The following is a 27,647-nucleotide window of genomic DNA, read 5'->3' as shown; positions in this document are numbered from 1 at the left end:
TCACATTTTTAATAGAATTTAAATAGTGTTTCAGCTCCACCTCAAAAGTACCAAAAAGGGGAGGATTATTAGACCATTTGGATTTATGGATGTGAAATTTACCAAGAATGATTAATAAATTGACTATAGGTACTGTAGCTTGTAGGCTGTAGTGGGCTTGGACTGTTTCACTTTTTTTTTTGAAAGAGTGAATCGAGTATATCAAAGAAAGTTTTAAATATCAAAACGAGTTTGAACCACTGAATTATAATGAGGTACTGCAACCATAATCAGAGAAATCCCTAAAAATGACAACTTACTTAAACGAGCCTTACCCAGTTTTGAAGCTAAACTGAAAATAAGATCAAATGTAATATTTGTAATATTGTTATTTGGTAGTTTTCAGTTTTTTTCCCCAAATGGAAAAAGGCAGTTTGAGAAAAAATACTTTTATGTAAATCCTAGGAGAAATAGTGCACATTAACAGTTTTGTTGATGAGAGCCTCTCTAGTACAAAATGTTTTGCAAGATAAAAAGCAGCAGGAAATAAATAAGTAAAATAATATTGCCAAATATTCAAATGACAACGTCCTCATCAAGTCCTCCTTCAGCATCTCCCAGTTCAGCTTCCAGTACCCATCACCGAATGCCGGAATGTTCACACCCGAAGAAAGCTCCACAGCTGAAAGGTTCTTTTCTTTTCAGCATGGAATAAACATTTACTTGTTCCTTTGCAGCCTACGCAGACACCTACTTGAACTTATATTGCCAAACTACACATTTATTATACTGGATTATGGCAGACTCGTTATAACAGTTGATCAGGTAATACAACAGCGAGCCATGATCATTAACATCTCAACTAAAGCAAGGCGAAATGAGTAATTAATAGAACATAATTAAACCACATCATGACGGTTTTTCCCAAACACATCAAATCAAAGTGATGAGCTAAACCCTTAGAAGTGGAATGATGGAAAATAAATCAGCAGACGTCACATTTTGTTATTCACCTACTGCATGGCCTATTTGCATTCACAGACATAATACATACATTATTGGTCATTTAAAACACACAAAATTAAGCATTCTTCTAGTACCTTTTGTACAGCGTTTATTGTATTTTAATCAACAAAGTCCCAATAATATTAAATTGTCCCATATTTGCCATTTATCACATTAATTATAATACAACCTTACAACATTCATAAAATTCAGTCTAACTGTACGCCAATATTATCTTATTACACCCCTACCCATACACCCAAACCTTCTGGTCCTTATTTATGAGCAGAGTCAGCTCATAATTGGGAGAACACCATAATTAAGTGATTTATATACTTACATAATTATGCAATATAATATATACATTTAATTGTGTTTCAAATACAAGTTTAAATTCTCTGCCATTTCCCATTTTACAACTCTTCTTGTTATTTCAGTACCGGGTACTGCTAAGAAGGAAGGTCTTAATGATATGTATCAGTTAATTCCTTTGCTCACTTGTTTACATGTCAGGGTCAATTCTATTGAATTGAAATCTTCTAGGTTATATGGTATTTAAAGGGACAAATTCTAAATATTACTTTTAAGCAGGTGGCGACTCACATCACATTACAAGGCACTTCTAAGGACTAATCAATGGTCAGAAAATAATTTAGGGAAATTAATGGTTCCACAGAAGCTGGACATGCATACAAAACGAGAACAAAATTCAGCCACACACAAACACCCAGCTTTCCCCAGTGACCCTGGATTTGTGCTGCACCAGTACACTGAAGGAGAGCGACAGTTCCCTAACTTGGTCAGACATCTACGAAAACACCACAGCTGTGACAACATGGGCATGGACATGTCTCCACAGGCTTCAGTTCTTCTTCATGGAGTCTAAGATGCGTAGGATGTGCAGGAAGAGGTTGAGAATGTCCAGGTACAGGTTGATGGAGGCCAGTATGTGCTCCTCAGGGGACAGCTTGTGCATAAGCAGGTGGGTGTCGTAAACGATGAAGCCACAAAACAGCAGGGCTCCCATTCCAGCAAACACCAGCTCCACTGTCTCGCTGTGCAGAAACAGCTACGAAAAAACAAAAAAAGGGAAACTTACTGTCACAAAGCAACTTCACTCCTGTATTATCTTTCTGACCTCTTGTAATATTTTTAAATGTGTCCACCTGCATTACCAGAAGGGACACATGCTTCGACATTAAACTTGGGGACAGCAAAACTGATTATATATTTACGTTTAAAAAAGGCAAAAAGACAAATTCCTAATACAAGAAATTGTATATGGCCAATAAAGTGATCTTATCTTATAATGAATAGAAGTACCCTTCTTACCCTCATAAAGCTTGCAATGATCAGAATCCATAGGCAAGTAAACAACCTGCGAAGAATCACAAACAGCAGTGGTTAGTAACATCAAACCTAATTCTCTGGTAGAAACTGGACTTCATTATTCACTCTGGAAATATCTATGAGACGTCAGGCAACAAAGGTATTTCTTGAGTGATCTCCAGCTGTTAGACCATCCATTACTATTCCAGTTTTTAACACTCAGTTTTACATTCTTTTAGTTTTTTAAGCTGTAAACATATTATTTGCAAAATTCCAGTCTAACAATGTTAAAGAACTGTAATTTTGACTGCTCAATTCATAATAATTGTATGTTTCTTAACACCTGTATAAAGAATTTTCCTACGTGTCAAATAAGAATCTGCAGTGCCACCCTCAGACCTACTTTTTGGTGGACCTCAGAATATACTGATGAGACAACAAGTGTGGAAACAGCTTCTAGGTCTTGCTAAAAAATGGTCTGCCAATGCTATGCTAATTGGTGACAGGAACAAGGGCAAATTCTGAGACTCTACAGATCAGCTACACAAAATGTTCTAAAAACATTCTGAATCGTATTTTCCTTATGTACACTCTGTGTATGAATTTTCAAACCAAAAAATGTATTATAGTATATTTGTCCTATAACTCCCCATCTACAAGGAAAACATAGCGAAATAAGGAGCATAGTGTTGGAAAACATACCCAGCTCCCAATTTACTGAAGTCCCTCTTTGACTGGAAAGTGTAAGCTGTCAATCCTATAAATACTGCAGCTGTAAGGCAGAAGGCCTGGAGTACCACAGTGTACTCATAGAACGTCACTGCAAAACAAACAAAGTTCATATTGACACACACACACTGACAGAGACTGTGTACACAAAAAACAAATGCATACAATATGATTCATATCACCTATTTTTACTGAAGAAGTAAATCTGCTTAATTATAGAAACTGAAAGCAAAAAGTGATTTCATTTGTATAGTTACTCATTTTGAAGGAGGGAAATCATGTTGCTTTTTATATGATTACCTGGGGTGGATGAATATTCTGTGATATTAAAGTAAAACTGAATATCTGCAGGCCTTACCTGCTGTTGCAACAGAGACAGCCTCCAACAGTGTCTGAAAGAAACATGTGGTCAATGATTAATTGACTACCAAGCAGCAGTCTGATAAGCAACTCAAATGGAATCACAATAACTCAGAATCACAATAACTGCCTATTACAGACTGAAATCTTCTAATATTACAGCTCAGTTTTGAACACGGTAGCATACATAGTATATACGATTTGGTTTGCTAGGTCATTCGGGTGCAACTACTCTATGAATTGGCTACATTACTCTGCTCTCCTCCCCACTGATAGCTGATGTGTGGTGAGCGTTCTGGCGCACTATGGCTGCCGTCGCATCATCCAGGTGGATGCTGCACATTGGTGGTGGTGGAGGGGAGTCCCCATTACCTGTAAAGCGCTTTGAGTGGAGTGTCCAGAAAAGCGCTATATAAGTGTAAGCAATTATTATTAATTATTATTATTATTACTCAATTATGCTGCTAATAAGAGAATTTAAAGCCATAAACATTTCCGTTCTTCAGAAAAGTTCAGAATCTACAGGAAAACAAAACTTACAAAGCCCAGCAGCAGGTAGAGGTTGATAGGGTGCTGATGTCTGTAGATGGCCAAGGCAAAGATGAGACCCAGAGAGCCAATTGCGGACACCAGCAGCAGAGCAGGACTAGTGAAAAAGCCACAAACAGTAATTGTATACTTCTGGAAATACCAATGCAGGAGGGTTTCAAAAATCCAGTCTAACTGCGATGTTAGCATACTATCAATGCACCGCCTAGCAGTCTAGGTCAAGCTTCTAAAGGGACACAGAATTTCTAATCTTAGACAATATAAAAAGTTACAAAACTTCCCCTGCTCTTACATTTTTTGACACAGGACGAAGGACAGCAGCAGCACCTTCCCCCGGTCAGGCTGCGGTTGAGCTCAAGTGCCAGACAGCTCCCTGACGCAGACAGTCTCCTAACAGTTCCACAGCCCAACCCTTTTTCTCACTGCTAACCAGCCAGCTGGTCACCAACGTCCACCATTCCCATCTCTCCCCATGTTCAATGTACTGGTTGGCAACCGAAGCCTCACGTGTGAGCGGACAAAGCAACTGAGTTACGACTTCATGTTCTAAGGGTTCTCCTTTTTGCACGCGTGAAGGTGGATCAGGAACGCTTTTTTTTTTTGCCATCTGTATTTTAGACTCATTTGATCTGTTTGCTCCCTACATTGTCCTGTTTTACTTTTAAAACAAGTTTTCCTTCATAATTTTCAATCAGACACTGCACATTCTGTGGACTACGCTTCTGTTACAGAGACTTGGACTGTGGCATTTTAGTCTGGCTCAGTACTATGAAGCTGAAACCTTCATAGTAAAAGTTAGGCATAAGCAACATTTCAATACTTAATACATCTTACACCTTAATGCAGAGTTAGAGGTAAAATATGTCCTGTTCCTGCCCATGGAAGCACAGAAGACATGTTGAAGTGTGTCATACACAGTACCTTGCGTGTACAAAGTTCTTGATGGCATCACTGTACATGAAGAGTGCTGCTGTTGCTGTAGTCAGGATGATCTGGATGGACAGGATGGTGTAAACCTTACGCAGGAAATCTGTCCAGGGAAAAGGGTCAAGACTTCACACTGAAACTCAGCTCTATTCACAATTGGCATGTCAGGACAAATTCAGAGTTTTTATTAGTGACTGGAGTTGCCTTCTTCTATTTTAGCATGTTTTCAGTACCATATTTATAGTTTGACTTATAGTTTATTTTATTCAATTTCTATTACATTATTATCTATTATTATGTAACCTTAATTTTGTGATTTTTTTATCACAATATGGCCAGCCATATCACCCTGCAACTCACATCTGTCAGCCCACTGAAGCTCAGCAGGTGTGAGCCTGGTCAGTACCTGGATGGGAGACCTCCTGGGAAAAACTAAGGGTTCTGCTGGAAGAGGTGTTAGTGGAGCCAGCAGGGGGCGCTCACCCTGTTGTCCATGTGGCCCTATTGCCCCAGTACAGTGATGGAGACACTATACTGTAAACAGGCGCCATCCTTTGGATGAGACGTAAAACCGAGGTCCTGACACTCTGTGGTCATTAAAAATCCCAGGGCGTTTCCCCATCTATGAATTGGCTTCATTACTCTGCTCTCCTCCCCACTGATGGCTGATGTGTGGTGAGTGTTCTGGCGCACTATGGCAGCCGTAGCATCGTCCATGTGGATGCTGCACATCGGTGGTGGTGGAGGGGAGTCCCCATTACCTGTAAAGCGCTTTGAGTGGAGTGTCCAGAAAAGCGCTATATAATTATTATCCCCCCCACACCCATGAGCTCATAGAAAATACATTTCATCATTGCCAGCAACTACTGCTGCATGCTGTATTGTCGTGCATTTGACAAATTTTGATTGATTGATTATATTCCTAAATCATTTTTGTTTTAAATCTTTAATGAAGGGATAGGCGGTTCTGGTACATTTTCAATTTTTTTAATTCAGTGCATTACTGCACGCACATTATGTACCCTAAATCAAGCTAATCTGTATCTGCAAGCTTTCAAGCAGTCTTTAAAGATGAAGCAAAGATTGCAGGGGTCGGAGAAGTAGGTAAATTTGTCCAATTAGGCCAGGCTGACAGAGGCCCTGGAAAACTGAGCTTTTATGAAAAACTGCAGATAACAGGCTAATTAATTTGTGATAGATGAGAATGACACTGTATCAGACCCGAAACTGGAAAATTCCGGTCATCTTTAACTTGCAAAGACCGGTTGTACGTTAAGGTTTCCCCATACTTCCACTGTAGTTTTGTTTTTCCTTAAAAAGCAACAACAGAAATAAATAACAAATGATATAAAAACACCAACACACATTAGCAGCGCTGACTCCACTTTCTGATTTGCATAACACGAATAGTAATAAGGTATACAGTTCACCCGAATAGTATCAAATATCTAAATTTCAAGACGTCATCTAATAATTAGTTCACATAACACGTACAGAGCTTTCAAATGTCTTTCAGTTTCTGTAGCTGCCATTACTGGTACTCACCCATTCGGATGTGCACACTGGCACTAGCCACGTTACTACCATAGTTAAAATCATCTTCGATTGAAGATCGGGGATACGTCTCTGTATCCATTTCAAACAGCAGCACAGACGACAAGAATCCAGAAAATAGTCAGGCCCGTTTCAGACCGTTTGACGTACGCAGCTCTCTTTCCTGCAGTTCCGCGAACGTTTCGCTTACAGTACGCCTTACAACCAGCCTATCGTATTATGCAGCATCATCGATGGCAGCCAGGCCAACGTAATCGAAGGCGGAGCACAGAGCAAACGGTGAGGTTTGGTATCTAGGGGTCCTGTGACCTGTGGATTTTCAGAGCTGTCCAGGGGAATACCAGAAGTTATTCACCTGCTGTCTAGCAGTATGTGAAATCAGCACTCTCACATAACTGGATCTGTCCTGGACGCTTAAATCGGATCTACTGTCCTGCAGTGGTTTTTTGATATCGTATAGTTTAAATAATAACTACGGGCTTATATTTGTCTTAAGAACCTTATTGAGTGAGCATTTCTGAGAGCACAGCATAAGACAAATTACCTTAAAGTAAAGTACTCTAATTAAATGTATTTGGTCACACACCCCTTACAAGCATCAACAGCTTCAAGTCTGTGACCCATCCACATCACCAGACTATTGATATTTTTCTTTGAGATGCTTTACCAAGCCTTAACAACAAACAGTTCTAAGTTGCTGCTTGTTTTGTGAGGTTTGCTGACTTTAGTTTCCTCTTCAATAAGTTAAATGCATGCTCATTGGAATTGATATCAGGAGATTGACCAATCATCCTGATTGGTTAAGTGTGCAACGTGTTTTGGGTCACTGTCTTGCTGCAGGGTAAATTGCTGAAAAATGTGTTTGGAGGTGTTTTTTGGACATGGGTAGACAAGATATTTCTGTACTTCATAATTCATTCTGCTGCCGCAATTGTCAGGTAAATCATCAATTAAAAAGCAGTGAGCCAGTTCCAGAAGTAGCTTTCCAAAGCAAAGATACTACCCACCATACAGATGAAGTGATGTGCTTAGGATCATCTGTAGTTACCCTCTTTCTGTCCATAAATTTGTTCCAGAACTGTTGTGGCTCATCTTTGTACTTCTTCAGAAATTCTGCTCTGGCCTTTCTGTTTCTAGTGCCAAGATGTGGTTTGCATCATGCAGTGTAGCCTTTGTAATTCTCCTACTGAAGTCTTCCGGGCACTGTGAATTGTGATATTTTCACTCCAGCACTCTTGAGATTGTCTGCAATCTCCTTGGTTTTTATTTGAGGGTTTTTCTTCACAGCTTTAAAGGTTTTTTCTGTCATCATTTTAATTCAAGCTTCATAAAGCTTAATTCCAGCCTGAAAGGTAAAGAAAACGACCACAATATTTTGGCTGTGAAGCCTTCTTTAGTTGTGAGGGAGAGAAGGAAAGATCTTTGCAACTAAACACAATTTGAAATTCTATACCTTCACCTCACATTAATCTTTTGACCTGAAATACAAAATGTATTAGTATGCAGCAAAAAAGGCAAATTTCACTTTGCTGTCCTAATATTTACACTTTTCACTGTTTTCTTGTCTGTGTGTCTGTGTCTCCATTGAGAAAAGCTGGGGTATGCGAAAAGACAAATTCCTAATGCAAGAAATTGTATTATTAACGCTATTATTATTATAAGAAGAATACTGAGTAGTCCTTGAAATATATTATTTTGGTGTTGCCATAGGTTTAAGTGTTGACTGAAAACATTACTAATGACATTATTAATGACTTTCCTCCATTTAAGAATGGAGAACAACAACATGGTGTAACTGTGTAGTGCTATAATGTTAACAGTGCTGTCGATCAGTATGTACAAAAGACATGAGTATATTTTTCAGCACTGACGAGCCATTCATCTTTTAGAACAGGTGCATCTATAATGAAGGGAGTCACTTGACATCAATAAGTTATCATGCCATTGGTGCTTGAAGTATGCACAGACTGAGACGAGATAAATACAAACTTCAGATAGAGATCGCCATTGTAAGCAGGCTTACTCTCACTAAGGGTGCCCCTCAAGATAGGGAGCCTGCCTCAGTGAGATAAGAGAGCACGTCTGTTTTGTGTAACAAGTGGGAGCAGGCGAAGTTAATGAGATTTGGAGAATATGGGGGTGTCTTTCTTCTTGTTTTACAGAAGAAAAAATCAACGCCTTGTGGCGTGTGACAGTAGAAGTCTTTTACCGATTTAAACTGCTGCTCAGCAATGTCTGCACAGGACTGATAAAAGAAATGAAAACAACAAGGAGATGAGAAACCCGCACTTAGATTTTTCACTGACAGAAAAAGAGACAGTTTGATAGACAATAATCTAGTGATTGATCGTTGCTCTGTGCTTGCATTTTTTTCCTGTTCCTTCATGACCATTCCTAGAGCTCTGCTTATTACACTGCTAGTGGCATCATGTATTTTTCAATTAAAAAAAACACAAACATATTGTAGTGAGACAGGGTCGGCGAGGAGGCAGACAGGAGTTCAGGCTCTTTTTTTAGAAAGGAAAACTGCTCCTTATTGCCGGCACAGCAGCCAAGACAACGGGAGACAAACACATCTAACCAGTGTATAACACCCTAGGGTCACTTGGGATACAGGTACATAGGGTGGTTAAGTGGGTACAGATATAAAAGGGTGTAAACTGGGGATAACTATTTACATAACAACCCAACAGCCCAGAACAATGTGCAACCGCACCAGGTGGTCAACCCGTGCTGGCCAGTAGCCCTCTGTCCCCATTTTGGCTCCCCCTCCCATCCTGCCCTCAGCAGGGCTCTCTTCGGCTGCAGCACCAGGCGAGACCACCACACTATATAGTTAATATTTTTTAAAGAGGGCAGCACAGTGGTGCAGTGCTTAGCATTGCTGCCTCTCTGTGCTCCGTCCCTGGGTTCAATACTGAACCGGGAGGTGCTATTTATGTGGAGTTTGTATGTTCTCCCTGTGTTTGCATGGGTTTCCTCTGGGTGTTCCAGTTTCCTCCCATAATCCAAAGGCATACTGGTAGGTTAATTGGCTTCTGGGAAAATCGGTGCAGGTGTGAGTGTGTGTCTGTGTTTATGTCTGTGTGTCTGCCCTGTGATGGACTGGCATCCTGTCCAAGGTGTATTCTGCCTTGTGCCTGTAGCTTGCCAGGATAGGCTCTGGCTGTCCTGTGACCCTGAATTGGATGAAGTGGTTAGAACACGGATGAATTAATAATATTCACAGAGCGAATCTGTACATTCATTGAAATGCAAATAAATTCCCAGCCTCAATACAATGCCCTACACTCCAATGACAGGCTAAAATAAGTGTATAATTTAGTTTGAAACACAGAAGATTATGAGGGCAAGTGATTCAGACATTCCAAATCCTCAAAGGAATTTGGATGAGACCCTTGGATCACTTAGTTACTAGCAACCAAATGAGCTAGATGGCCCACACAACCTTCATTTGTGTGCAAACGTCCTTATGTTCTTATGACAGCAGCATGACCATCTTGTAGCCTGATCTTGTTAGATCTCAGACACAAAGCAAGTTGAGCCTGCTCAGTACTAAGACAGACGACCTGTAAGGAAAGCCAGGTTGTTGTTGAAGGTGACAAGGTGAAGGTGAAGGTCGAATGTGACAAGTGACACCCCTTGCACTGGATGGGAAGATGTTGCTGTCAGTGTCCCAGTATTGTGTAGGACGTATCATTGTTTGGAATAGATATTACATTGAGCTACGGATTGCTGGGGCTGTTCATGAGGGGGATGTGATCATGGTATCCTGGCACCAGAATTTTGCCATATGACCATACTTTCCCCCCTTAATTTAACTAGTGAAGTAATGTTTTACTTCTCCACCTGAACTGCTGGCACAAAATGGCTGCCTGTGTCACCCACATGGATGTTGCCCTACAGTGGTGGATGAAGTGGGCCCCCTCCTGTATGTCAAGTATTGTGTAATCATTCAAATACAAGCAATTACAATCATTACCACTACATAAAATAAGCCTCAAGTGGGACAAAAAGCAATTGCTGTTCCGAACGTTGTGTAAACCTGCTTGAAAGACAAAGAAATCATCAAAAGGATTTAGTCATGTATTCTGAAATGTTCTGGGTCTGTTTTCTTAACAGGTCCATTTTCATTTCAGAGGGGATTTGAACACATTGTTGCATCTGAGACAAAGAAGGAGTGCCAGTTTGAACTCAAAATCCCTATCTCCATGCAATTAAAAGGATTATATTTTACATTTTAGAGCAATGAATCATTCTGGATCATCTGGCAGATCTGTGCAGCTTCAAGTCAAAGTGAAGCTGAAGTGCCACAGGTGGCAACTGATGTTCTTCTAGTCTGTTCCAGCAGGGGGCTGTGCTGCATAATATTTAACTGTAACTTTCTGTTTTTCATTTTTGTGTGTTTATTTAACCCTTTTCCCTTTGATTACAATACATTGGTTCAACTGGCCATTATCAGTTGCCTTACTTATGTAACATAACATGAGCATTTCCATAAAACAGCAATTCAAAAACTCTCCTTTGTAATATAATCAAGAGTTCTTCAAATAAAAGGGAAAGGGAGGAAGTGAGAGGGGGAAAGAAGAGTAGGCAGTGTTTGGAATGTCAAGACAGAGAGCTTTGATCAATGTATCATTAAAAAAAAGGTCTTCCAATATTCAGTCTTTCAGCATCTAAATAACTAACACCAACAATGGAAAGAAGCAATCATTTGAAACATTGGAAATTCTTATTCCATGGGTACCCCTAAGAGCCAGAGTCAAGGAGGGGATAAGTAGATATTTACAAACATAGACAGCCAATATTTTTAGTCAACTTAAAAAACAGCAGATTTTTTAAAAAATCTTTTCAAAAATAGACCCTTGGTCAAATCTCTTTCAAAAGTGATGTTTGATCCTTGGAAAAATATGCTTACATTGCTGTTCGGACAGTTGTGTTGTCAAAGGTCTTGTTTCTGTCTTTGCTGTGTTAGTCATCCTTTTGTATCATAAAAGGGAAGTGTAATGAGAAGGGAAACCACCAAGAAAAAAATGATTTTTTTTTGTCCTCACATGGCTTCCCTTTGCAAAATGAACAGACCTTAAAGGTAGTGGCTCCCAGAGTTTCCTGCTCCTCTTTCAGCAAACATTGCTTATCAGGTGAAAGTCCCAAGACCACTAGTGTAAATGCCAGAGTGAAAAGTGAAAATTAAAAATAGATGCAGTTAGGAAATTCAGAGGCACTGAAAAGTACTCTAAAAGGTAGTAGGCAAACTACCCACCCATGTTGTTGAAACCCACTGACTCACAGGAAACTGAAGCTACTAGTAATGAATTGTGTGAAATATGCCAAATGACCACCCTTTTTTAACATTTCCTTTGTTTTGTTTTCTGTGTGTTAGCAACAAAGCATATGGGTGAAACAAGGCCCTTATATAGGCCAAGACCTGAATGGAAAAACATCTTAGCATCCATGAATCTAAAAAATAAGCTAGCTTAATTTAAAGATGAAACCCTGGACAAATATTGTCTTGTATGTCCTTTAAAGTAAGAAATTAGGTAAAATTAGAACAATTATTGTTCCATGCTTTATGGAGAATATAAGGAAAAATATTTTTTGACGCTTTTTATTTTTATTTAAAAATACAATATATACTTGAATAAACTGAAAGTCATCTCAGTGGCCTACTATCATTTTCTGTGATTTGAATCTATTTGTCTTGAAAAGGATAGCTCCTAGTTTAATGAAAATGTGTTAAACACTTCAATACACATTTTTTTCAATAGGAATACAGTATATTAGTAACCCAGGCTAGAATACGAGTGTAGCACAGATAAGATTCAGCACCACTCCAGACAGAGCAGATTGATGAGATGGGGAACCCTGATCCCTTAACCTCCCAGCTTGTCTTTGGGAGATTAGAGAAACCAGAACATACAGATTAAACCCACAGGAACATGGGGAGAGTGTGCCAGATCCACACATACATACACCCCTTCTTAAAATCAAGCCAAGTGCTCTTTATTGTGATACACATTTTAAACATTTTTCAGCCAAGAGATGGACACATTTCACGAACAATCACAGTGGGGTGCAGTTTTGTGATTTTTCATGGAAAAAAATCACCTTTTAACAGTTAAGAATAATTGTTTTGGTAAATCTTACCCTCAGTAATCATATTGGGGAATGTAATGATTCAGCATGTGATTACATGTGAATCATTACATGGAGCAGTTATTCCAAAAAGTACAGACAAATCTGTAATCAGATATTTTGTTGAAGGTTTTACTCTTGTAGATTAACTTGAAACCCATATCTTCTTGTGGTGTTCCTGCTCACTAGATTGATCATGATTTATGGGATACACTTAACCTGAATAAACAATGATCAAATATAAAAGTAGTTTGAAGTTGTACATAAAACTTTTAACCATTTCTTGTAACTCGTAACCCTGGATACAGATCTATGGAAAAGATTTAGTTTTGTTTTAGTAATGTTGCAGTAGAAAAGAGAAATGAATCCCACTTGCCTCATACAACTGTCACTGACTCCAGTGGTTTGTGGAATAAGTCTTAGATACGCAAGTAATCAAAACACTGAATAAGCAAGCCCCCATTTGAAGCTAACAAATGTCCCCTTGAAAGCAAATGGTGTGGACCCTGACACACACACATACTGTATATAATTATGAATCATCTAACTTTGAAGGTCCTAGAATGTGTTAGATGACAAATAAGCCTCTCAGATTTAATGGGAGGCAATCAGCTACCATGCCTTGCTGATGATCCTGTAGTGAAGACAAAAACAGGACAGCCCTGGGCTGAGGTTTTACATCAGCTCTTTATATCCACTGACCTTCCTGCATAGTGATTGCTGTCAAATGATCTGTTTTGTCTTCTTTTCAACTGAAAGGGCCATCCAGTAATTCGGGAACCTTTTACAAATATTAATTGCATCTTGTACACCGTCAATGAGGGTGGCAATTGGTGTCACTTAAAAAAACACCTCTATTTCGCTGATAAATCGTTTTATTTCTCTGCTGACCAAGGGTATAAGAAAAGTCACTGATAGAAAACGTGAAAAAAGGTATAAAGTAGCAGGACACTGTCATCAATTGGCCATTTCTTCTTTTAAGCACACGATTCTTTAACGCAGCACTTTCTATTTGTTTTAAAATGCGTGTCAACTTTCCCTTCATGCTTTGACCCCTCTACACCTCATGGGAGCCCTGGTCAATTCGTTCAAGTACTACATTTGCACTACTCTTGATCATTCTTATTCTGAAAAAAAAAATATATACAAAAAAAGCATGTCTGTTATGAACACGATAGAGAGAAAGAGCAATACATAATATTATTGTAGTGTATTTGCATTACAGTACTGTAGTAGCATTTCAGAAAGAAAAATTCCCAGCCTATTCTCAGTTGTGACCTCTAGATCTATTTACTTCTATTTAAATACTTAATCAACCAGAAAAGTCAATTGAGATCAAATTCTCAGTTGTTATGCAACAGGACGTTTACTGGCAATTTTAATAATTGTCTTCATAACTGTTATGTGTACAAATATGATATTATGAAAAATACAAGTATTCCCCTGAAATGAACCGCCTGTAGGTTCGAGAGAGAGAGAGAGAGAGAAATGACACCATCAGTGTTTTTGTAAAAAAGACGAATTTCACCTGAGTTAATCCATTACTACCATTTAACGAGGTCAATTGTAAAATGAGAAATGCTTTCTCATTGGACTTATTTTGGTTAAAGATTGTGTTTCACTTTAATTGGGATATTTTGCTCCAGTATAACGTCCTTCTCAAATTACTTACGATTGGAAAATACATGATAGAAGACTGATCGGTTGAGAAATTTTGGATACACTTCGAGAGGAAAATAGATTCTCCACCAAAATCCCATATTTGATTGTAGTGTCCAGCCTCCTAAAGCCTTGATTTCGCTTCTCAGCTGATGGAGCAACTTCATGCTTTTCGGTGAATGACAGCTTAGGGTGAGTAATGTATCGACGTCAAAATGGAGGTTCCGCTATTGCTCAATTTCACAAAGGCGGAAATATTTTCATTTTAAAATAGGACGTTGGCAACAGATAAATGGAGATTTCCATGTAGACTTCATAACAAATATAATAAACCAAAATAACAAAACGATGATGAGATACAGTAGCAGTTCCATGTAAACCTCCTACAATTATAATTGGGCTGTACATCTCTGATACGTTTCCGCGATTTGTTTCTGGAACACCAGCTAAGCTGCAGTTTTACTTACATTTCATAGGTGGAGCTTAAGGCACTTCTAAGTTTCTGTTAGCGCAGGACCTGGAGACGCGTGTTATTCTGGAGTACTGTACTACTCAAAAGGATGTGTTTATGAAATTGAACGTGAACGGCAGTCCTAACAGATTGACAGTGCAATACAATGGCAGGTAAAACAGAGTGTTTGAGTCGTATGACATTCCTCTTCGACGTCCCCCCATCCGTGATGGAGAGGCTCTGTAAAATCATCGACAGCGGTGATGGGGACTTCGGCTGGAGAGGGCTAGGTAAGTCACCAGAGAATATTGCCTGGTAATTATCCGTGACTCTCGGGAGACGTGCAGCAGCACCTTGCAAACAGGAAAATAGGATGGAGTAGAAATAACGTCTGCTAACACAATGACTAGAAATAAAATAAAATTGTGTGATGAAAAAGAATGAACAACATTATGTCTTTCTACTTTTCAACTACATGATTTCCTCAGTTATATCTGAAGAAGGCACAGTTCGCATTTTTACTTAGTCCCAGGAGTATTATCGACTATCTACTTGATGGTGACTTTAAGTACAGTAGCACTACTGGAAAAAACATTTGTTTTGGTAAATAAATAATGTAGATTGTTGAGAAGCTCAAAATGACCTCCAGTAAATTGCTTTCTGATAATGTTACTGTCTAGGAATGAGCTTTTCATAAATGTTGTAGACAACAATATCCTAAAATCAATTATTTTTCTAGCAGCCAGAGATAGATAAAAGTAGAGATTCCTCTACTTTTAAAAGTTTCATAACATAAAACATAAAAATGCCTTCCCACAAAAATAAATACTGAAACTATTTTTCTTGTAAAAAGGTTACAATGAAAATGTTTTACTAAAGTGAATGTTGTGTAACAGGAGAAAAGTTTAACCAAGTAGGTTTGTTCATCATGAAACTGTATAACTATAGACCTATAAAGCAACATTTAACTTCCCCATTTTAGAAAGTCCTGGAGTTGGCACACATAATGAACCTGAAAAAGAAAAGTAGTTTGGCATTGTATGTAGAAATGGATTTTGATTTTGAAATAAGTGTTATATGTACTTAATTGAAAAAGGGTATTCAGAATTGTGCAAATGCAGTTAATCTACAGTGTTTCTGTTTTACAACTAGATTTAGAACCACGCAAATTGCATTTTAAAAGAACGAGACAGACTGGTCAAATTAAAAGTATGCAGAGGAGAATTAAACTTCTTTATATTTGTTTTACAGAATCAAGATTGTTTTATTTTGTTTTAATGTACAGTAGTACATTAGTAGTACAGTAGTATGGCTACTCACCTGTCTCTCTGTTTTTTGTCTTGCTCAGTAACTTTATCACCTGTTTTCTCAAAAACGTGAGGCTGATGTTGAATTGAATTTTCTGCCGAGCTCCTTTTGGCCCACTGAAGTGTTTTTTTCTACTGCCTGCTAGCGGCCCGTATTTTGCCTGACTGGCTAGAGGTACGCTACATGGAGAAGGTGGGTGCGCAGGGCAAAAGCCCAACCCGGGAGCTGCTGTGGAGCTGGGCTCAGAAAAACAAGACCGTGGGAGATCTGCTGGAGATCCTGGAGGAGATGGGGCACCAAAGGGCAGTCCAGCTGTTCTTGCCCCAAGGTATGCTTCCTGTCCTGCACAGGGCACTAGTCAAAGACAGCAGGCGCTCCAGCGGCGCAGCATGACAGCACTGATAATGACATTTGAGGTCACCCATGGAACTTATTTGCACATCAAGTGCATCGGCCTTTACTTCGCTTCTTCTACCTTTTTCACTTCCTGTAACTGTGTAATAGCTGTTAAGTTTGACGTTAGGTGTTATATTATTCAAAGGAGGTGACTGCACGTGTTCTAGTCACCTCCTTAATTTTCACTTCTGCTTCTGCATTCAGCTATATCAATTTATCAGCCACAAAATCCAGAAAACAAACCACAGACTGTTCAAGGTCCAGTAGTGCAAGATGGTTAATGTGAAACACTAAATAAGGTAGGGGAGTTTAAAGTTCCTCAGTAGCCTAGCGTCATGTGCTATAGAATCCATCCAGAGATTTATGGGTTTTACCAGTGTCACACCAAAGTGATTCTATGTGGATTGGGTTCTCACGGGAAGGATAGATTAGAGAGGGCAGAAGATTCTTCTTTGACTCTGCCGATGACACGTTAAAAATATTTTTACTTACTGTAAATCTGTTAAAAAGCCTTTATTCAGAAAATTTAAACCCCTGGGTAATTTTGGGAATATGATCAAACACATTTTATTCATAGGTCTTTATTGTGTTCCATCTTGTGCTCTGCATAAAAAGGGATCATTTGCATTATAGCTGTAAGGCAAGGTGGTGATTTAATCTGTTGTATGTGAGCCTGGTGAAAATCAAGAAATAAAACCTCAAACAGGAGTTGCACAGCTTAACCATAGGTATGTTGGAGGCCTGACTAAGTCAGTGAACGGATTTTCAGCATTTAGAGAGTTCACAGCCAGCGGTTTCTATCCTGGCAAGATAATACAACAAAAAAACAGTACATTGATGATAGGCCATAATCAAGGAAACCACAAGTCACATTTCTTGCCAAGATCGGTGAAGAGATCTGGGTTTGATGGTTTGGGCAAGTGTCTAGTCACTACTAAACTCAACTCATAGTGACTGATGGCAGTCCATCTAAATGGCGCTACAGTACATTGATCAGGCCTTGGGACCTTATCCTAATGGGACAGTATTCCTGCTGGGTAATGCAGCCTCATATTGGTCATGTAATTGCGCCTTTTTTGTGAGATAAGAATGTAACAATTTGTGACATTTGAAGGATGAACTGGGGGCATCTAGGGATCAGAGGCCAGAGAACTACAGTATAACATGCTTTTCCATTGGCAGAAATAGGACAGAATCACAAGACAGCATCTGCAACACAGTGCAAAACTTTGCAGATGTACAGCTTGTATTGATTGCAAAGGAGCAGACTCGAACTTTCACAACAGACTCCTTGTTGATGAACCCTGAATTGCCACGTGCCCTCTGTTGCTTTTCTCTTTTCTGTTTTGTTACTGTCCTAGTTGAAAGACATTGCTGTTGAACTTTTAATTCAGCTACAGGTTGTACAAAACTCAGTGATGGCTCACTGAGATGTTCTTATCTTTTTCTGAATGTGAAAGAGAAAATGAAAGTTAGATTAGCTTTTTGATTGCAAAATATCTCCCAGTGCTAGTTCTGATCTTGATTATTTTGTTCTGCCTGATTAAGTGAAAACCTCAAAGCCACATGCTCTATTTTAAATCCTCACCCTTGTTATCATTGCAGGAGTGAAATCGACAGTGTCAGCAGGGAAATGCTGTTCATTTCTGCCCAAAGAAAACAATTTGCTGCATGAATCTCATCACAAGGTAATACTGTAAAGTGCAGTGCTGTGTGTGAGAGATGTTGCTTTATGCCCTGCATGACGGACACTTATACATTCAGAAAATAATGTGTTTTTTTTAGAATTGTTTTTTATTTTTGGAAACATGAAATATTCTTCTTATTTGTTGTGCACTACAGTCTCATGTTCCCCTAGAAATGATCAAGACAACAATTACAACTTGCAATGTCTGTCAGAGGAGAAACGTGGTGTACTTTCAAAACAGCACGTCTTGACCAGAGCAGTGATACGGGCCGCAAAATCAAGCATTTTCTTAGGAAACTGAAATTCACCAAATCCCAGCAGTACTTGGCCAATTTTGTAGTGTCACAGAGAATTCCCCAGCACACAGAGCATATTTCACAGTCTGCAGTCCACCAGCCCCTCAAGACTGTAGGATTAATCTCATGTTTCAAGTGAAGGTCTTCACTGGCTCAGGCACTTTGCTTTTTAATTAAACAAACTGAGGACTTAACCCTCGAGCTAAGGCATATTTTTCCATTAAGTCTGAAAATGAGTGATGCTGCTGTACATGTATTTCCTTTTAGCATTTGGTGAGTGCTGATAATTCAATACTTTCTCTGCAGATGAAAAATGCAGAGACATGTGAGTTTCCTGATGAGTTCCACTGTCTTTCAAGTAATGTGCCAAATGGAGGTAGAGTATATTGGACACCCGAAAAAGGCTTCACAGCCTTTCTCTCTTTTCTCTCTTCTCTTTTCAGCATGGAATAAACCTATTTCTTGTTCCTATATAGGACAGTTGTTCAAATTATCCTTAAGCATGTTATCTTTGCAAAATCTGTTTAACAGATTTTTCTGCGGTTGGACTTCTTTTTTATTTGAGGTGTAATGGTAGTGACAGTAAAGGAGGGGATTCTTTTTTTTTTTGTATTCAAAAGCCTCATAAAGCAATCTTGAAGCCATCCCAGTGGAATTGGAAAGAATCAGCATTTAATCATGATTCAGAGGACACAACTGGAGACTATGTGGAAGTGCATTTCAAACTAAGAATAGGAGGTACTAGGAGCCAATGCCCTGGTGTGCTTCAAGAAAAGAGCTCAGGAGATCTTCAGATGTGTTACTTAGAAAGTTGTTCAGTAATGCTTTGCTTAAATGATGTCAAAAAGCATGGTCATAACTTCATAAATACTTTATCACAACATGACATAAAGTCAAGCATCATCCTTTATAATTTTCTGAATGTTGTCGTATAATATCTTCATGAAACCTTCATAACTGTTACACAAGATGTTATAATCGCAGACATAATGCCTTACAGGGACGTCCATAATATGTGCGTAAGATGTCATGATAGTTGTTTTACCATAATTTCTAGCAAATGGTGCAATTATGATCTCTGAAACATGTTATGTCATTTGTGTTTAGTATCCGTAGAACACAGTAAAGTTTGATAAAAAAAATAAAATAAAATGCGGTCTGGTTATCCTGAATAATCTGTTTTTTGTCCCTAGGTTCGGAGCAGATGCCTATAATAAGTTTTTCAGATATTGTCATGGGAACCAGGAATTTCCACCAGGATCTTAAAATTGGAGAGGGAACTTTTTCAGAAGTGTATAAAGGAGTAATTGGGAATCAAATATTTGCAGTAAAGTTATTTAAACAGGTAAAAATTCACTGTTTTCTTGCAGTTAGGGATACATTATAGTTGCTTGTGAATGGACCCATTTGTTTGAGTGTTTAAGTTATGGTTCTGTTCTGAAAGATGGCATGTAGCTCTATCTCTGCAGTGATTAATAGAATATGAAATAATAAAGTGTACTATCAGATGTAGTTAGGATTAGTTTTATTGATTGCTTATGTAATTAGAGTTCACTTTAATTCATATGCTATAATATACAGTAGTACTGTATGTAGAAGGTTTTAAGAGTTTTTCTGGGGATCTTTCAGAAGTTTTTATTAAGAGTCATTATACTCTGCATACAGAATACCCACAGTACAGAGACATGTTCAAGTTTAACAAATCTGTGCTCACAAAATGGACATTCATTTTATTTATTTAAATGTTTCCCAGGGGAAGCGGACAGAATGGAAAAAGCTATGGAAGCTCTTCATGTCAGAAATACAAGTCCTCTCTCTGTAAGTGTGCAGGTCAGCCAGGTTTTCTTGTGTGTACAGAACATGGACTTACTGAAATAACATTTGTCATAGATAATGACCTTATGTATGGAATCACAGCATGTCAAAACTTATTGTCACGAATCGCACTTGCGCGTGTAAGCGCTCCCGCATTCCCACGAGCTCTTCTCTCCCGAAACATTCACGCACCAATCTTATTAGCACTATTTAAACCCTCACTAGTCTTTCTTTCCTTGCTCACGATTGAAGTCTCCTCCCTGAGCTCCATACTTGTATGTTCACAACCCGCATTTCGACTCTAAGCTTCTCTTCGACTACGCCTTCGCCTCCTGATTTGGTACCGACACACCCTAGACACCTTCCCGGATTTTGGACCCAGCTTTTGAATTCGACCACGTCTTAGCATCCCGTCTCTACTCCAAACCTTCCATTCTGAAGAGCCTCGAATAGGATCCCAATCCTCCGAAGTCCGGTCCCCCGTGACACTTATATTTTGTATCTTCTTTGAATTGGTAGCCTAGAAATTCAAACAAAAGTGTTTTTTCAGTTACCCCATGTTCTCAGTATTCATACTACTGTATGTGTTTTCTTAACCATATGTTCTCACCATTTGGGTCATTTGTCACAACTCTCATGCTTTTATTAAAAGTGTTATCTAGTTCACACATTGATTGTGAAACCTGTTCTCACTAATTACTTTCTCACTAGTTTCACTTCTCTTTTGTGTTCAGAAAGTTATGACTCTTCCCGATCCCTCTGATTCACATTTATTTTGCTGCCAAGGTTTGGTCTGGCATTTTCAGGGATATTTGGTGTTGTTTGGCTGCACTGTGTGAGTGAAAATCTAACACTTTTCTCTCTTAAACCTTTTGTAGTTATCACCACCCAAACATTCTTGCGCTGAGTGGTTATTGCTCAGAGGAGGGGAAGTACTGTCTGGTCTATCCTTACATGTCTAATGGATCTCTTTTCCACAGACTCCACTGTCCGGTGAGTCAATGAACATAAAACAGTAAACAGAGGTAGTTACTACAGAATGAAATAGCAAAGGGTATAACGGTGGCATGCAAACATGTAGATCTAAGTTAAACTGTTACACCTAATTTTCTTAACATGTTGGAAGGCAGTAATTATAATTTCAGTAGTTTGGTTAGATCCTAATAAATGCTAAAGTGAGAGAGACGAATATGCAGAGTATGTTTGACCTGGCTGAAGGAATTGGCAGCCTCACAGTGAGGACATCCCTCTGTATTGTGAGGACTGAGCTAGAGAGTTGCTGTAGGGATGGGGTGATGGGAGGGTTTTGAATGAGATGATCTATGTTAAGCCCGAGGTTTGAGATTTATACATGCATGTGAGCTGATTTGCGCAAGATTAGGATCTACTTTTCTGTTATAACTTCATTATAATTCCATTAAGGATACAAACATGCAGTCTTGCACATATCTGGGAGTAGGAGGCATACTGCTCTTGTTTTGTGCTTTTTTGGGGGTGTTTTTTTAAACAACAATTAACATGTTCACACTGAGAGGCACTCGAAAAAGGGTATGGAAACTCGTAAACTGCCCTGTTTTTGCTATGTGAAACAGTGCCGTAGGGCATCACAAGTGGCGTCTGATTTCAGGTCTTGTGTTGCCTCTTGTGTTCAGGACACACGTGCCCTCCTGCCCTGGCAGGTTCGGCTCAGGATCCTGAAAGGCACAGCAAGGGCAGTCCAGCATCTGCACACTGCCCAGCCCTGCTGCGTCATAAGTGGCAACATCACGAGGTAACACGCCAGTAAAGTGGTTCGGATTGTACGCTTTCTGCTCAACTTCAGCCTGGCTGATTGACATGTGGCCCACTGATATTCCCTTTATAGAGTTGTAAACGTACTCATACTCCGTGTCATAGTTAATTCACCAGGGGTCTTGATGCCTAGGAAGCATTTTCAGTTTTCAGTAAACAGAGCCTGTGATCATTCTTGTATCTTTGTGTAGTGCAAATATACTGCTGGACGAACACTTTGAGCCCCAGCTGTCTGATTTTGGAATGGCCTGCCTTAGGCCTCATTCTGTCAACGACAGCTGCACCATCAGCCTAGACACGAGCTCCCGCAGCATCCTGGGATACCTGCCAGAGGAGTACATCCGCGATGGCAAGCTGTCTGTCAAACTGGACGTGTACAGTCTTGGGGTCGTGAGTATCAGCCTTTGTACCTCCGTTTAAAGAGCCTGGTTCACTCTGCCTTTTGGGTTTTTCATGTTTGGTGGGGACATGTTGTGGTTTAAATCCATAGTGTTTTTTAAAAGTTGATATGTGTCCCCTCTTTCAGAATAGAATTGTATGGTAATGCTGTATGATATTTCCAAAGATATAGATATGTCTCTACAGTATCTAGCACCTGCAAGTTCTACCTCAAATGCTTGGTGAGATATTATGACTTTTGACTCATTTAATGTGATTTTTTTTATTTTGTGCTTTGAAATTGCATTTTTAGGTCATTATGGAGATCTTAACAGCAAGGAGAGCTGTACAAGATGGGCCTAAATACACTCGCCTGGTAAGATGCTTGACCAAAATGCCATGTGATGTAAAGCACCAAACTTTGCTGAAATGTGACCCACAGGACTGATTCAAGAAAGAGCTTAAGGAGGTTCTTGGATCCATTAGTTACCAGCTACTGGTCAAGCAAGACAGGCTAAATGGCTTTATGACAACCCATGAAAAGTGGCATCCTATTTCATAAATCAAATGTATTTGAGCACATCAGGCACAGAGATCATTATATAACAATAAGTGCTTACTTTTATTTTCTCCAAGCAGCCTGAGTATGTATATTGTGGATTTACAGTCCACATCAGAATGGAATTGACGTACAAACCGTGTCACTTCAGTGCGTGTGTACACGTCCATGTATATTTTTCAGAAAGACATGCTGTGTAATGTGGTGGAAGAGAGTGGTGGTGTGGATGCCTGTCTCCGGTTTTTGGATGAGCAGGCGGGAAGCTGGCCGCCGTCTGTATCCCTTGGGCTCTTCCGTCTGGCCCTGGAGTGCACAGCATGGCGCCCCAAAAACAGACCAACCACAAGCGCAGTATGTACTACTGTTGTTTGTAACCTTTCTTATGTTCTTCCCGCTCTGCCCTGGAGCCAAGTAGCAGCTGACAGGTTTTGGCTCAGTATGCCTCTGTGTGCTCTCATTTTGTATCTTTACAGCCTTTGAACTGATGATTCCATTGGATGATTTGACTGTAGGTGGTCAAAAAGAACCAAAGAAATTATACAGTAAATTCTTGGGTTATGTACTTTGAGCATTAACATCTTTGTCTTTCTGAATAGTTCCTCTATGAATGTTTAGATTAGCTCACAACCATCAGTATATATCTTTCAAAAAACAACACCACTAAGAAAACAGGCAGTTTTCTTTTTGTAAATTTTTTTTTACATTTGTAAATTCAGATTTTTTTTCTTGAACCAGGTACTGCAAGTTCTGTCTGAGATGAGACCGGCGTGGTGCAGAAGCGAAGACCAACCTCACACCTTGAAAGACCTGGAGTTTCACAGAGGGCTTGTTCCCAGTCTGCCTGAGGAGAATGATGAGATGCAGGGATTCGGTGACGCACAGCTGGACAGAGCGAGCCCCGGCCAGCACAGGACATCCCGAGCCCAGGGACGCCCGTGTGAGTGCAGTCTGTCTGAAATCATCTTCATTGGACCTGCAGCCAGAGAGGATGGATCTGCTGAGAAGCCTGGACCTGCTGCCCTTCCCAAAGACCCTTGGGATCTGTATTGCAGTTGGCCAGTGGAGTGCAGCTGCACAGTTGCAGAGAATGGAAAGGAGTGTGAAGAGTGCAGGGCCAATGGATTCTCCTTCCAGACAGGCGCCGCAAAAGGCAAGCGTTTCTTTAATCGAGAGGCTTTTTATTGTGCCCGCTGTCCTTGGCGTCTTAAAGATTTGGTTTCATTGAAATCATCTTATGGAAAAACACATATCATTGTAAACAATATGCACGTATGCTGTCAAAATATATTGGGAATCATGAACTTGTGCAATACATTTAACTTTCTAGTTGAGCTTATGTGGTAATATGAGTTTCCAAATGTGATATGTTTGATTGATATGTTGATGATTGTTGGACTTGCATAAAATAAGAACTTTTATGTTAAAAATTGATCTGCATACGAGGTTAATAGAAATAACTTGATTTCTACGGGATGGATGAGTCTATCTTCCTTTTTGCTTATGTTTTTGCTTTATGATACATGCCTTATATACACTGACCAGGGTTTTGTGATTCACTGTATCACACATATCTGCTTTGCAATATTTATATAATTGTAAAATGACTTTTCACTGTTGGCTTTAAACTTTCAGATGATGCAGCAGGATTTTCTGTGAGGCCTGACATTGTGGAAAATGCTGCCAAAGAGAAGTTCAAGGACAGAATAGAGCAGTACAATAAAGGCCTACTCAACACAAAGGAACTTCTGTCAATGAAGGAGCTTAACTGATTTCGACTAAGGTAAGGTACAGTATTCATGGCTTTCAAATGTATTTGCTCCAGTGTTCTATTAACCATTGGCCATTCCTGTTCATGATGCCTAATGCAAAGAAACAGTTAAATCTTGACTGACTGGGTAGCGAAGTTACTTCACTGCTGAAAAATGAGTTAAGCGTTTGGGGAACAGATGATCAGTGAGATGATATTGCTATGGAACCAGAAGAATTTTTATTTCCCCTTCGAGTTGGCATGTCTCCATGCAGAACTGTGTTTAAATGTAATTGGTATCCTGGGACATATTTTTAATCCTTCTTGGTCATTCAAAAAGCGAGAAATGCCATTGTCTTGTGCCTTTTGCTATGAGTAGATGGTTCTATACAGCAGGTCATTGCATTTTTAACTGGTAACCTTTGATTTTATGGTTATATTTTTATTTAGATATTTTTAGGCTGAGATATAGATAACACAGTTTTACATGTCTGTAAGTTCTCCAACTTTATAAAAAATTCTGAATTCATTGAAGTTCTATTTATTTTTAGTTTTTTTTTTAAGGTGTATGTGATTGAAATTTCCTCTTCAGTTTGGACCGGTAGCCTCCTATGAAGATGCAACATTGAAAACGAAGCTAAAGACAACCCACTGCAAAATTAGAGATCATAAAACTAATTGTATTACATGATTGCACTTGACGTAACCATTCAGCAAGAGTTTGAACGTGCTTTTGCAACAGAACTCTGACAAGTACAGAGACAGATGTGATACAGTGCGCATTGCCCTGAATGTTCTACCCAGGTTCACATGAGAAGAATGGGCATTAGCTGGAAGCTTAATTACACTGATTTATTCACAGAGAGAAACATATTTGTTTCTGAGCATTTTAGAGCCAGAATTTATGTATAGAGCCACAACAAATTTATAATATTTGTTGTTTTTTACTGTTGTACTTTATCTAAATGTTTTATATCTCTTGAGTAACCACAGTTTTTGTTAATAATTTTTTTCTACAAATGTAACTTATACATTTTTCTAATTTTCAGAAAACTGTTCATATTGGAAAGGAATTCAATGTACTGTAATTGTACAACGTTTGTATATGTCTATCTTATTTGAGAATGTTAAATAACTTAAAATAATATAAGTGAAGCATGTTTTCTTTTAAATGCATCCACATTCTAGAAGTTCAGACTCTTCTGTCAACATCATACACTTTGTAATAGTTTGTTATATGAATTTTGTTTCACGCTTTGGGCAAAATGCTTAGGAATTGATTAAAATTGTGTAGTGGATAAAAACTGTTATAACTTGAATGGTATTTCCAATATGTACCTTTATGTACTCTTGTATGTATGAATGTGAGTCCAGGTGATGCTTGACGTCTGTGTGTTTTAAGTTCTTACTTAGGCTGTCTAAGCAGGACGGCAAGCTGTCAGTTTTTCTGGTTTTCGTCTTGACTGAAAAGCTTCAGAATTCCTGGTCAGAACTCCATGCTCTGGGCTTAATGCCCACAAAAGTTATCTTATGGTTGCAGATTCCAGTCCTATCCTATTACAGAGGACCCTATTACATTTATACTACTTTCTCTGAAGAGTATTTATTCCCTCACACTTGTACAGGTACTTCAGGTACCACTTATATTTAGCTATTTTAATCAGGAGGTCAGCAGACAACCGCGAGCTATCGTCCAGCAAATAATACCCCAGTACAGTGCAACACGTATTTTGTATAACATGACTGCTGGAGTTGTGGTATTAGGAAGAGATAGTACCAGTGGAAGACTTTTAATACCATACAAGTATACAGGGTGGTGTAAGAAGAAATTTGAACTCCATACTTAGGGTCTCCAAAGACCTGCTGAAGACTGAAGGGTTCTAAATAAGATGATACACTATAGCATATGAAATATAATATCAATATGAAGTCAGTTGAACACAAACGCTCAATCATTGGTGGACAAGAAGTGTAACAGGTAACATTTGTTGCGTTCAGTAGTATTTTCAGTGAATGGAGCAAAACAAAAACAGTTGACTGTTCTAAGTCAAGCTTGTTGCAAACGTTTATATGACAAACCGATCATTTTTAGCTCTGTTATACATACTCTTACAACTATTATGATGATATTGCAAACAGTAAAATAACATACTTGGCTATAAGGTCACGTGATATAGAATAATAAAAAGTCTAAAATGTGCATAATATATATATGCACTATATATGCACTAAAATATCCAATTTTAGTCTCTGATGTCTTCCTTTGTTTCAATCCACATTCATTTCAAAATATACTAAATCCAGAATACAGTATTACTGTATGTCACTTGATTCTTGTTGATTGAATTCCATCCCATTTTTGGGTTGCATGAAACTAACAGTGCTGGAAAATTACTTACATACTAGCGCAAAATGTTGTTTTCTATAAATATTTGTAGTTAGGATGTATCCTTTACAAGTGAATACCCACGACATTCAGTGTTTTAAAATAAACAGCGTATCAAAATAAATCTGTCTCCCTGACAGGTTTATAGACCTTTGATTCTGTCTGGATGTTGAAAAACATGCGTATAATAATAACTAATAAAACTAAAAAAACAAAATGTCCGGACGCTAGGAGAGTCTTTGTGGGTTTAGCCTGAAATAATTCATACACTTTGCTACCTAATTTCGCTCTAAATCTCCCCTACTCTGAACAATGAGAACAAGGAAGCTGTTCACGTGTCAAAGACCAATGTGGTTTCCTGACCACAGATTGCGTAATCATTAACCTTTTTTGGTGTTATTTTTAAGATGTACTTAGGCAAGTTGAAGTGAAGGGGTGTTACGTTTAAAATAAGTAAAAATAAAAAAACACATCTGTCACCCACTGAAGCTCAGCAGGTGTGAGCTGCTGCATAAAATATATCAAATGCCAATTTACACATGCTCTGAATATTGTCTTCTATGGTTTCTTTTTCGTATATTGAAAATTGTCAACCCTCATATCTGCC

At 38.9% G+C, this 27,647-nt stretch overlaps 2 protein-coding genes across 5 annotated transcripts; one reads left to right on the top strand and one right to left on the bottom strand.

Annotated features, from left to right (window-relative positions):
• Nucleotides 1-967: 967 nt before the first annotated feature.
• Nucleotides 968-6,652, bottom strand: tmbim4 (transmembrane BAX inhibitor motif containing 4). The gene is made up of 7 exons (XM_088644640.1): nt 6,424-6,652; nt 4,873-4,981; nt 3,943-4,048; nt 3,401-3,434; nt 3,016-3,133; nt 2,317-2,362; nt 968-2,053 (listed from the first exon to the last, which is right to left on the bottom strand). The coding sequence occupies exons 1-7, from the start codon at nt 6,512-6,514 to the stop codon at nt 1,847-1,849; spliced, it is 711 nt and encodes a 236-aa protein (XP_088500766.1). The 5' UTR covers nt 6,515-6,652; the 3' UTR covers nt 968-1,846.
• Nucleotides 6,653-14,492: 7,840 nt separating this feature from the next.
• irak3 (interleukin-1 receptor-associated kinase 3) lies at nt 14,493-25,967 on the top strand. Of its 4 annotated transcripts, none has more exons than XM_088644638.1 (14): nt 14,493-14,967; nt 16,131-16,313; nt 17,987-18,069; nt 18,671-18,689; nt 19,558-19,709; nt 20,118-20,182; nt 21,058-21,172; nt 21,832-21,950; nt 22,162-22,360; nt 22,662-22,724; nt 23,091-23,258; nt 23,643-24,057; nt 24,540-24,687; nt 25,206-25,967. In XM_088644638.1, the coding sequence occupies exons 1-13, from the start codon at nt 14,844-14,846 to the stop codon at nt 24,674-24,676; spliced, it is 1,842 nt and encodes a 613-aa protein (XP_088500764.1). In that variant the 5' UTR covers nt 14,493-14,843; the 3' UTR covers nt 24,677-24,687; nt 25,206-25,967. The 4 variants fall into 4 exon arrangements, with proteins under 4 accessions (XP_088500764.1, XP_088500763.1, XP_088500762.1 ...); XM_088644637.1 differs by having other exon boundaries at nt 14,494-14,967; nt 18,671-18,740; nt 25,247-25,967; XM_088644636.1 differs by having other exon boundaries at nt 14,494-14,967; nt 18,671-18,740; nt 25,219-25,967.
• The last annotated feature ends 1,680 nt before the right edge of the window (nt 25,968-27,647 follow it).

The sequence above is a fragment of the Lepisosteus platostomus genome, chromosome 9 (genome assembly GCF_059453375.1).
Source record: "Lepisosteus platostomus isolate fLepPlt1 chromosome 9, fLepPlt1.hap1, whole genome shotgun sequence".
NCBI lineage: Eukaryota > Metazoa > Chordata > Actinopteri > Semionotiformes > Lepisosteidae > Lepisosteus > Lepisosteus platostomus.
The sequence above is the reverse complement of the archived record's forward strand: the minus strand, read 5'-3'. Positions and strand labels throughout refer to the sequence as shown.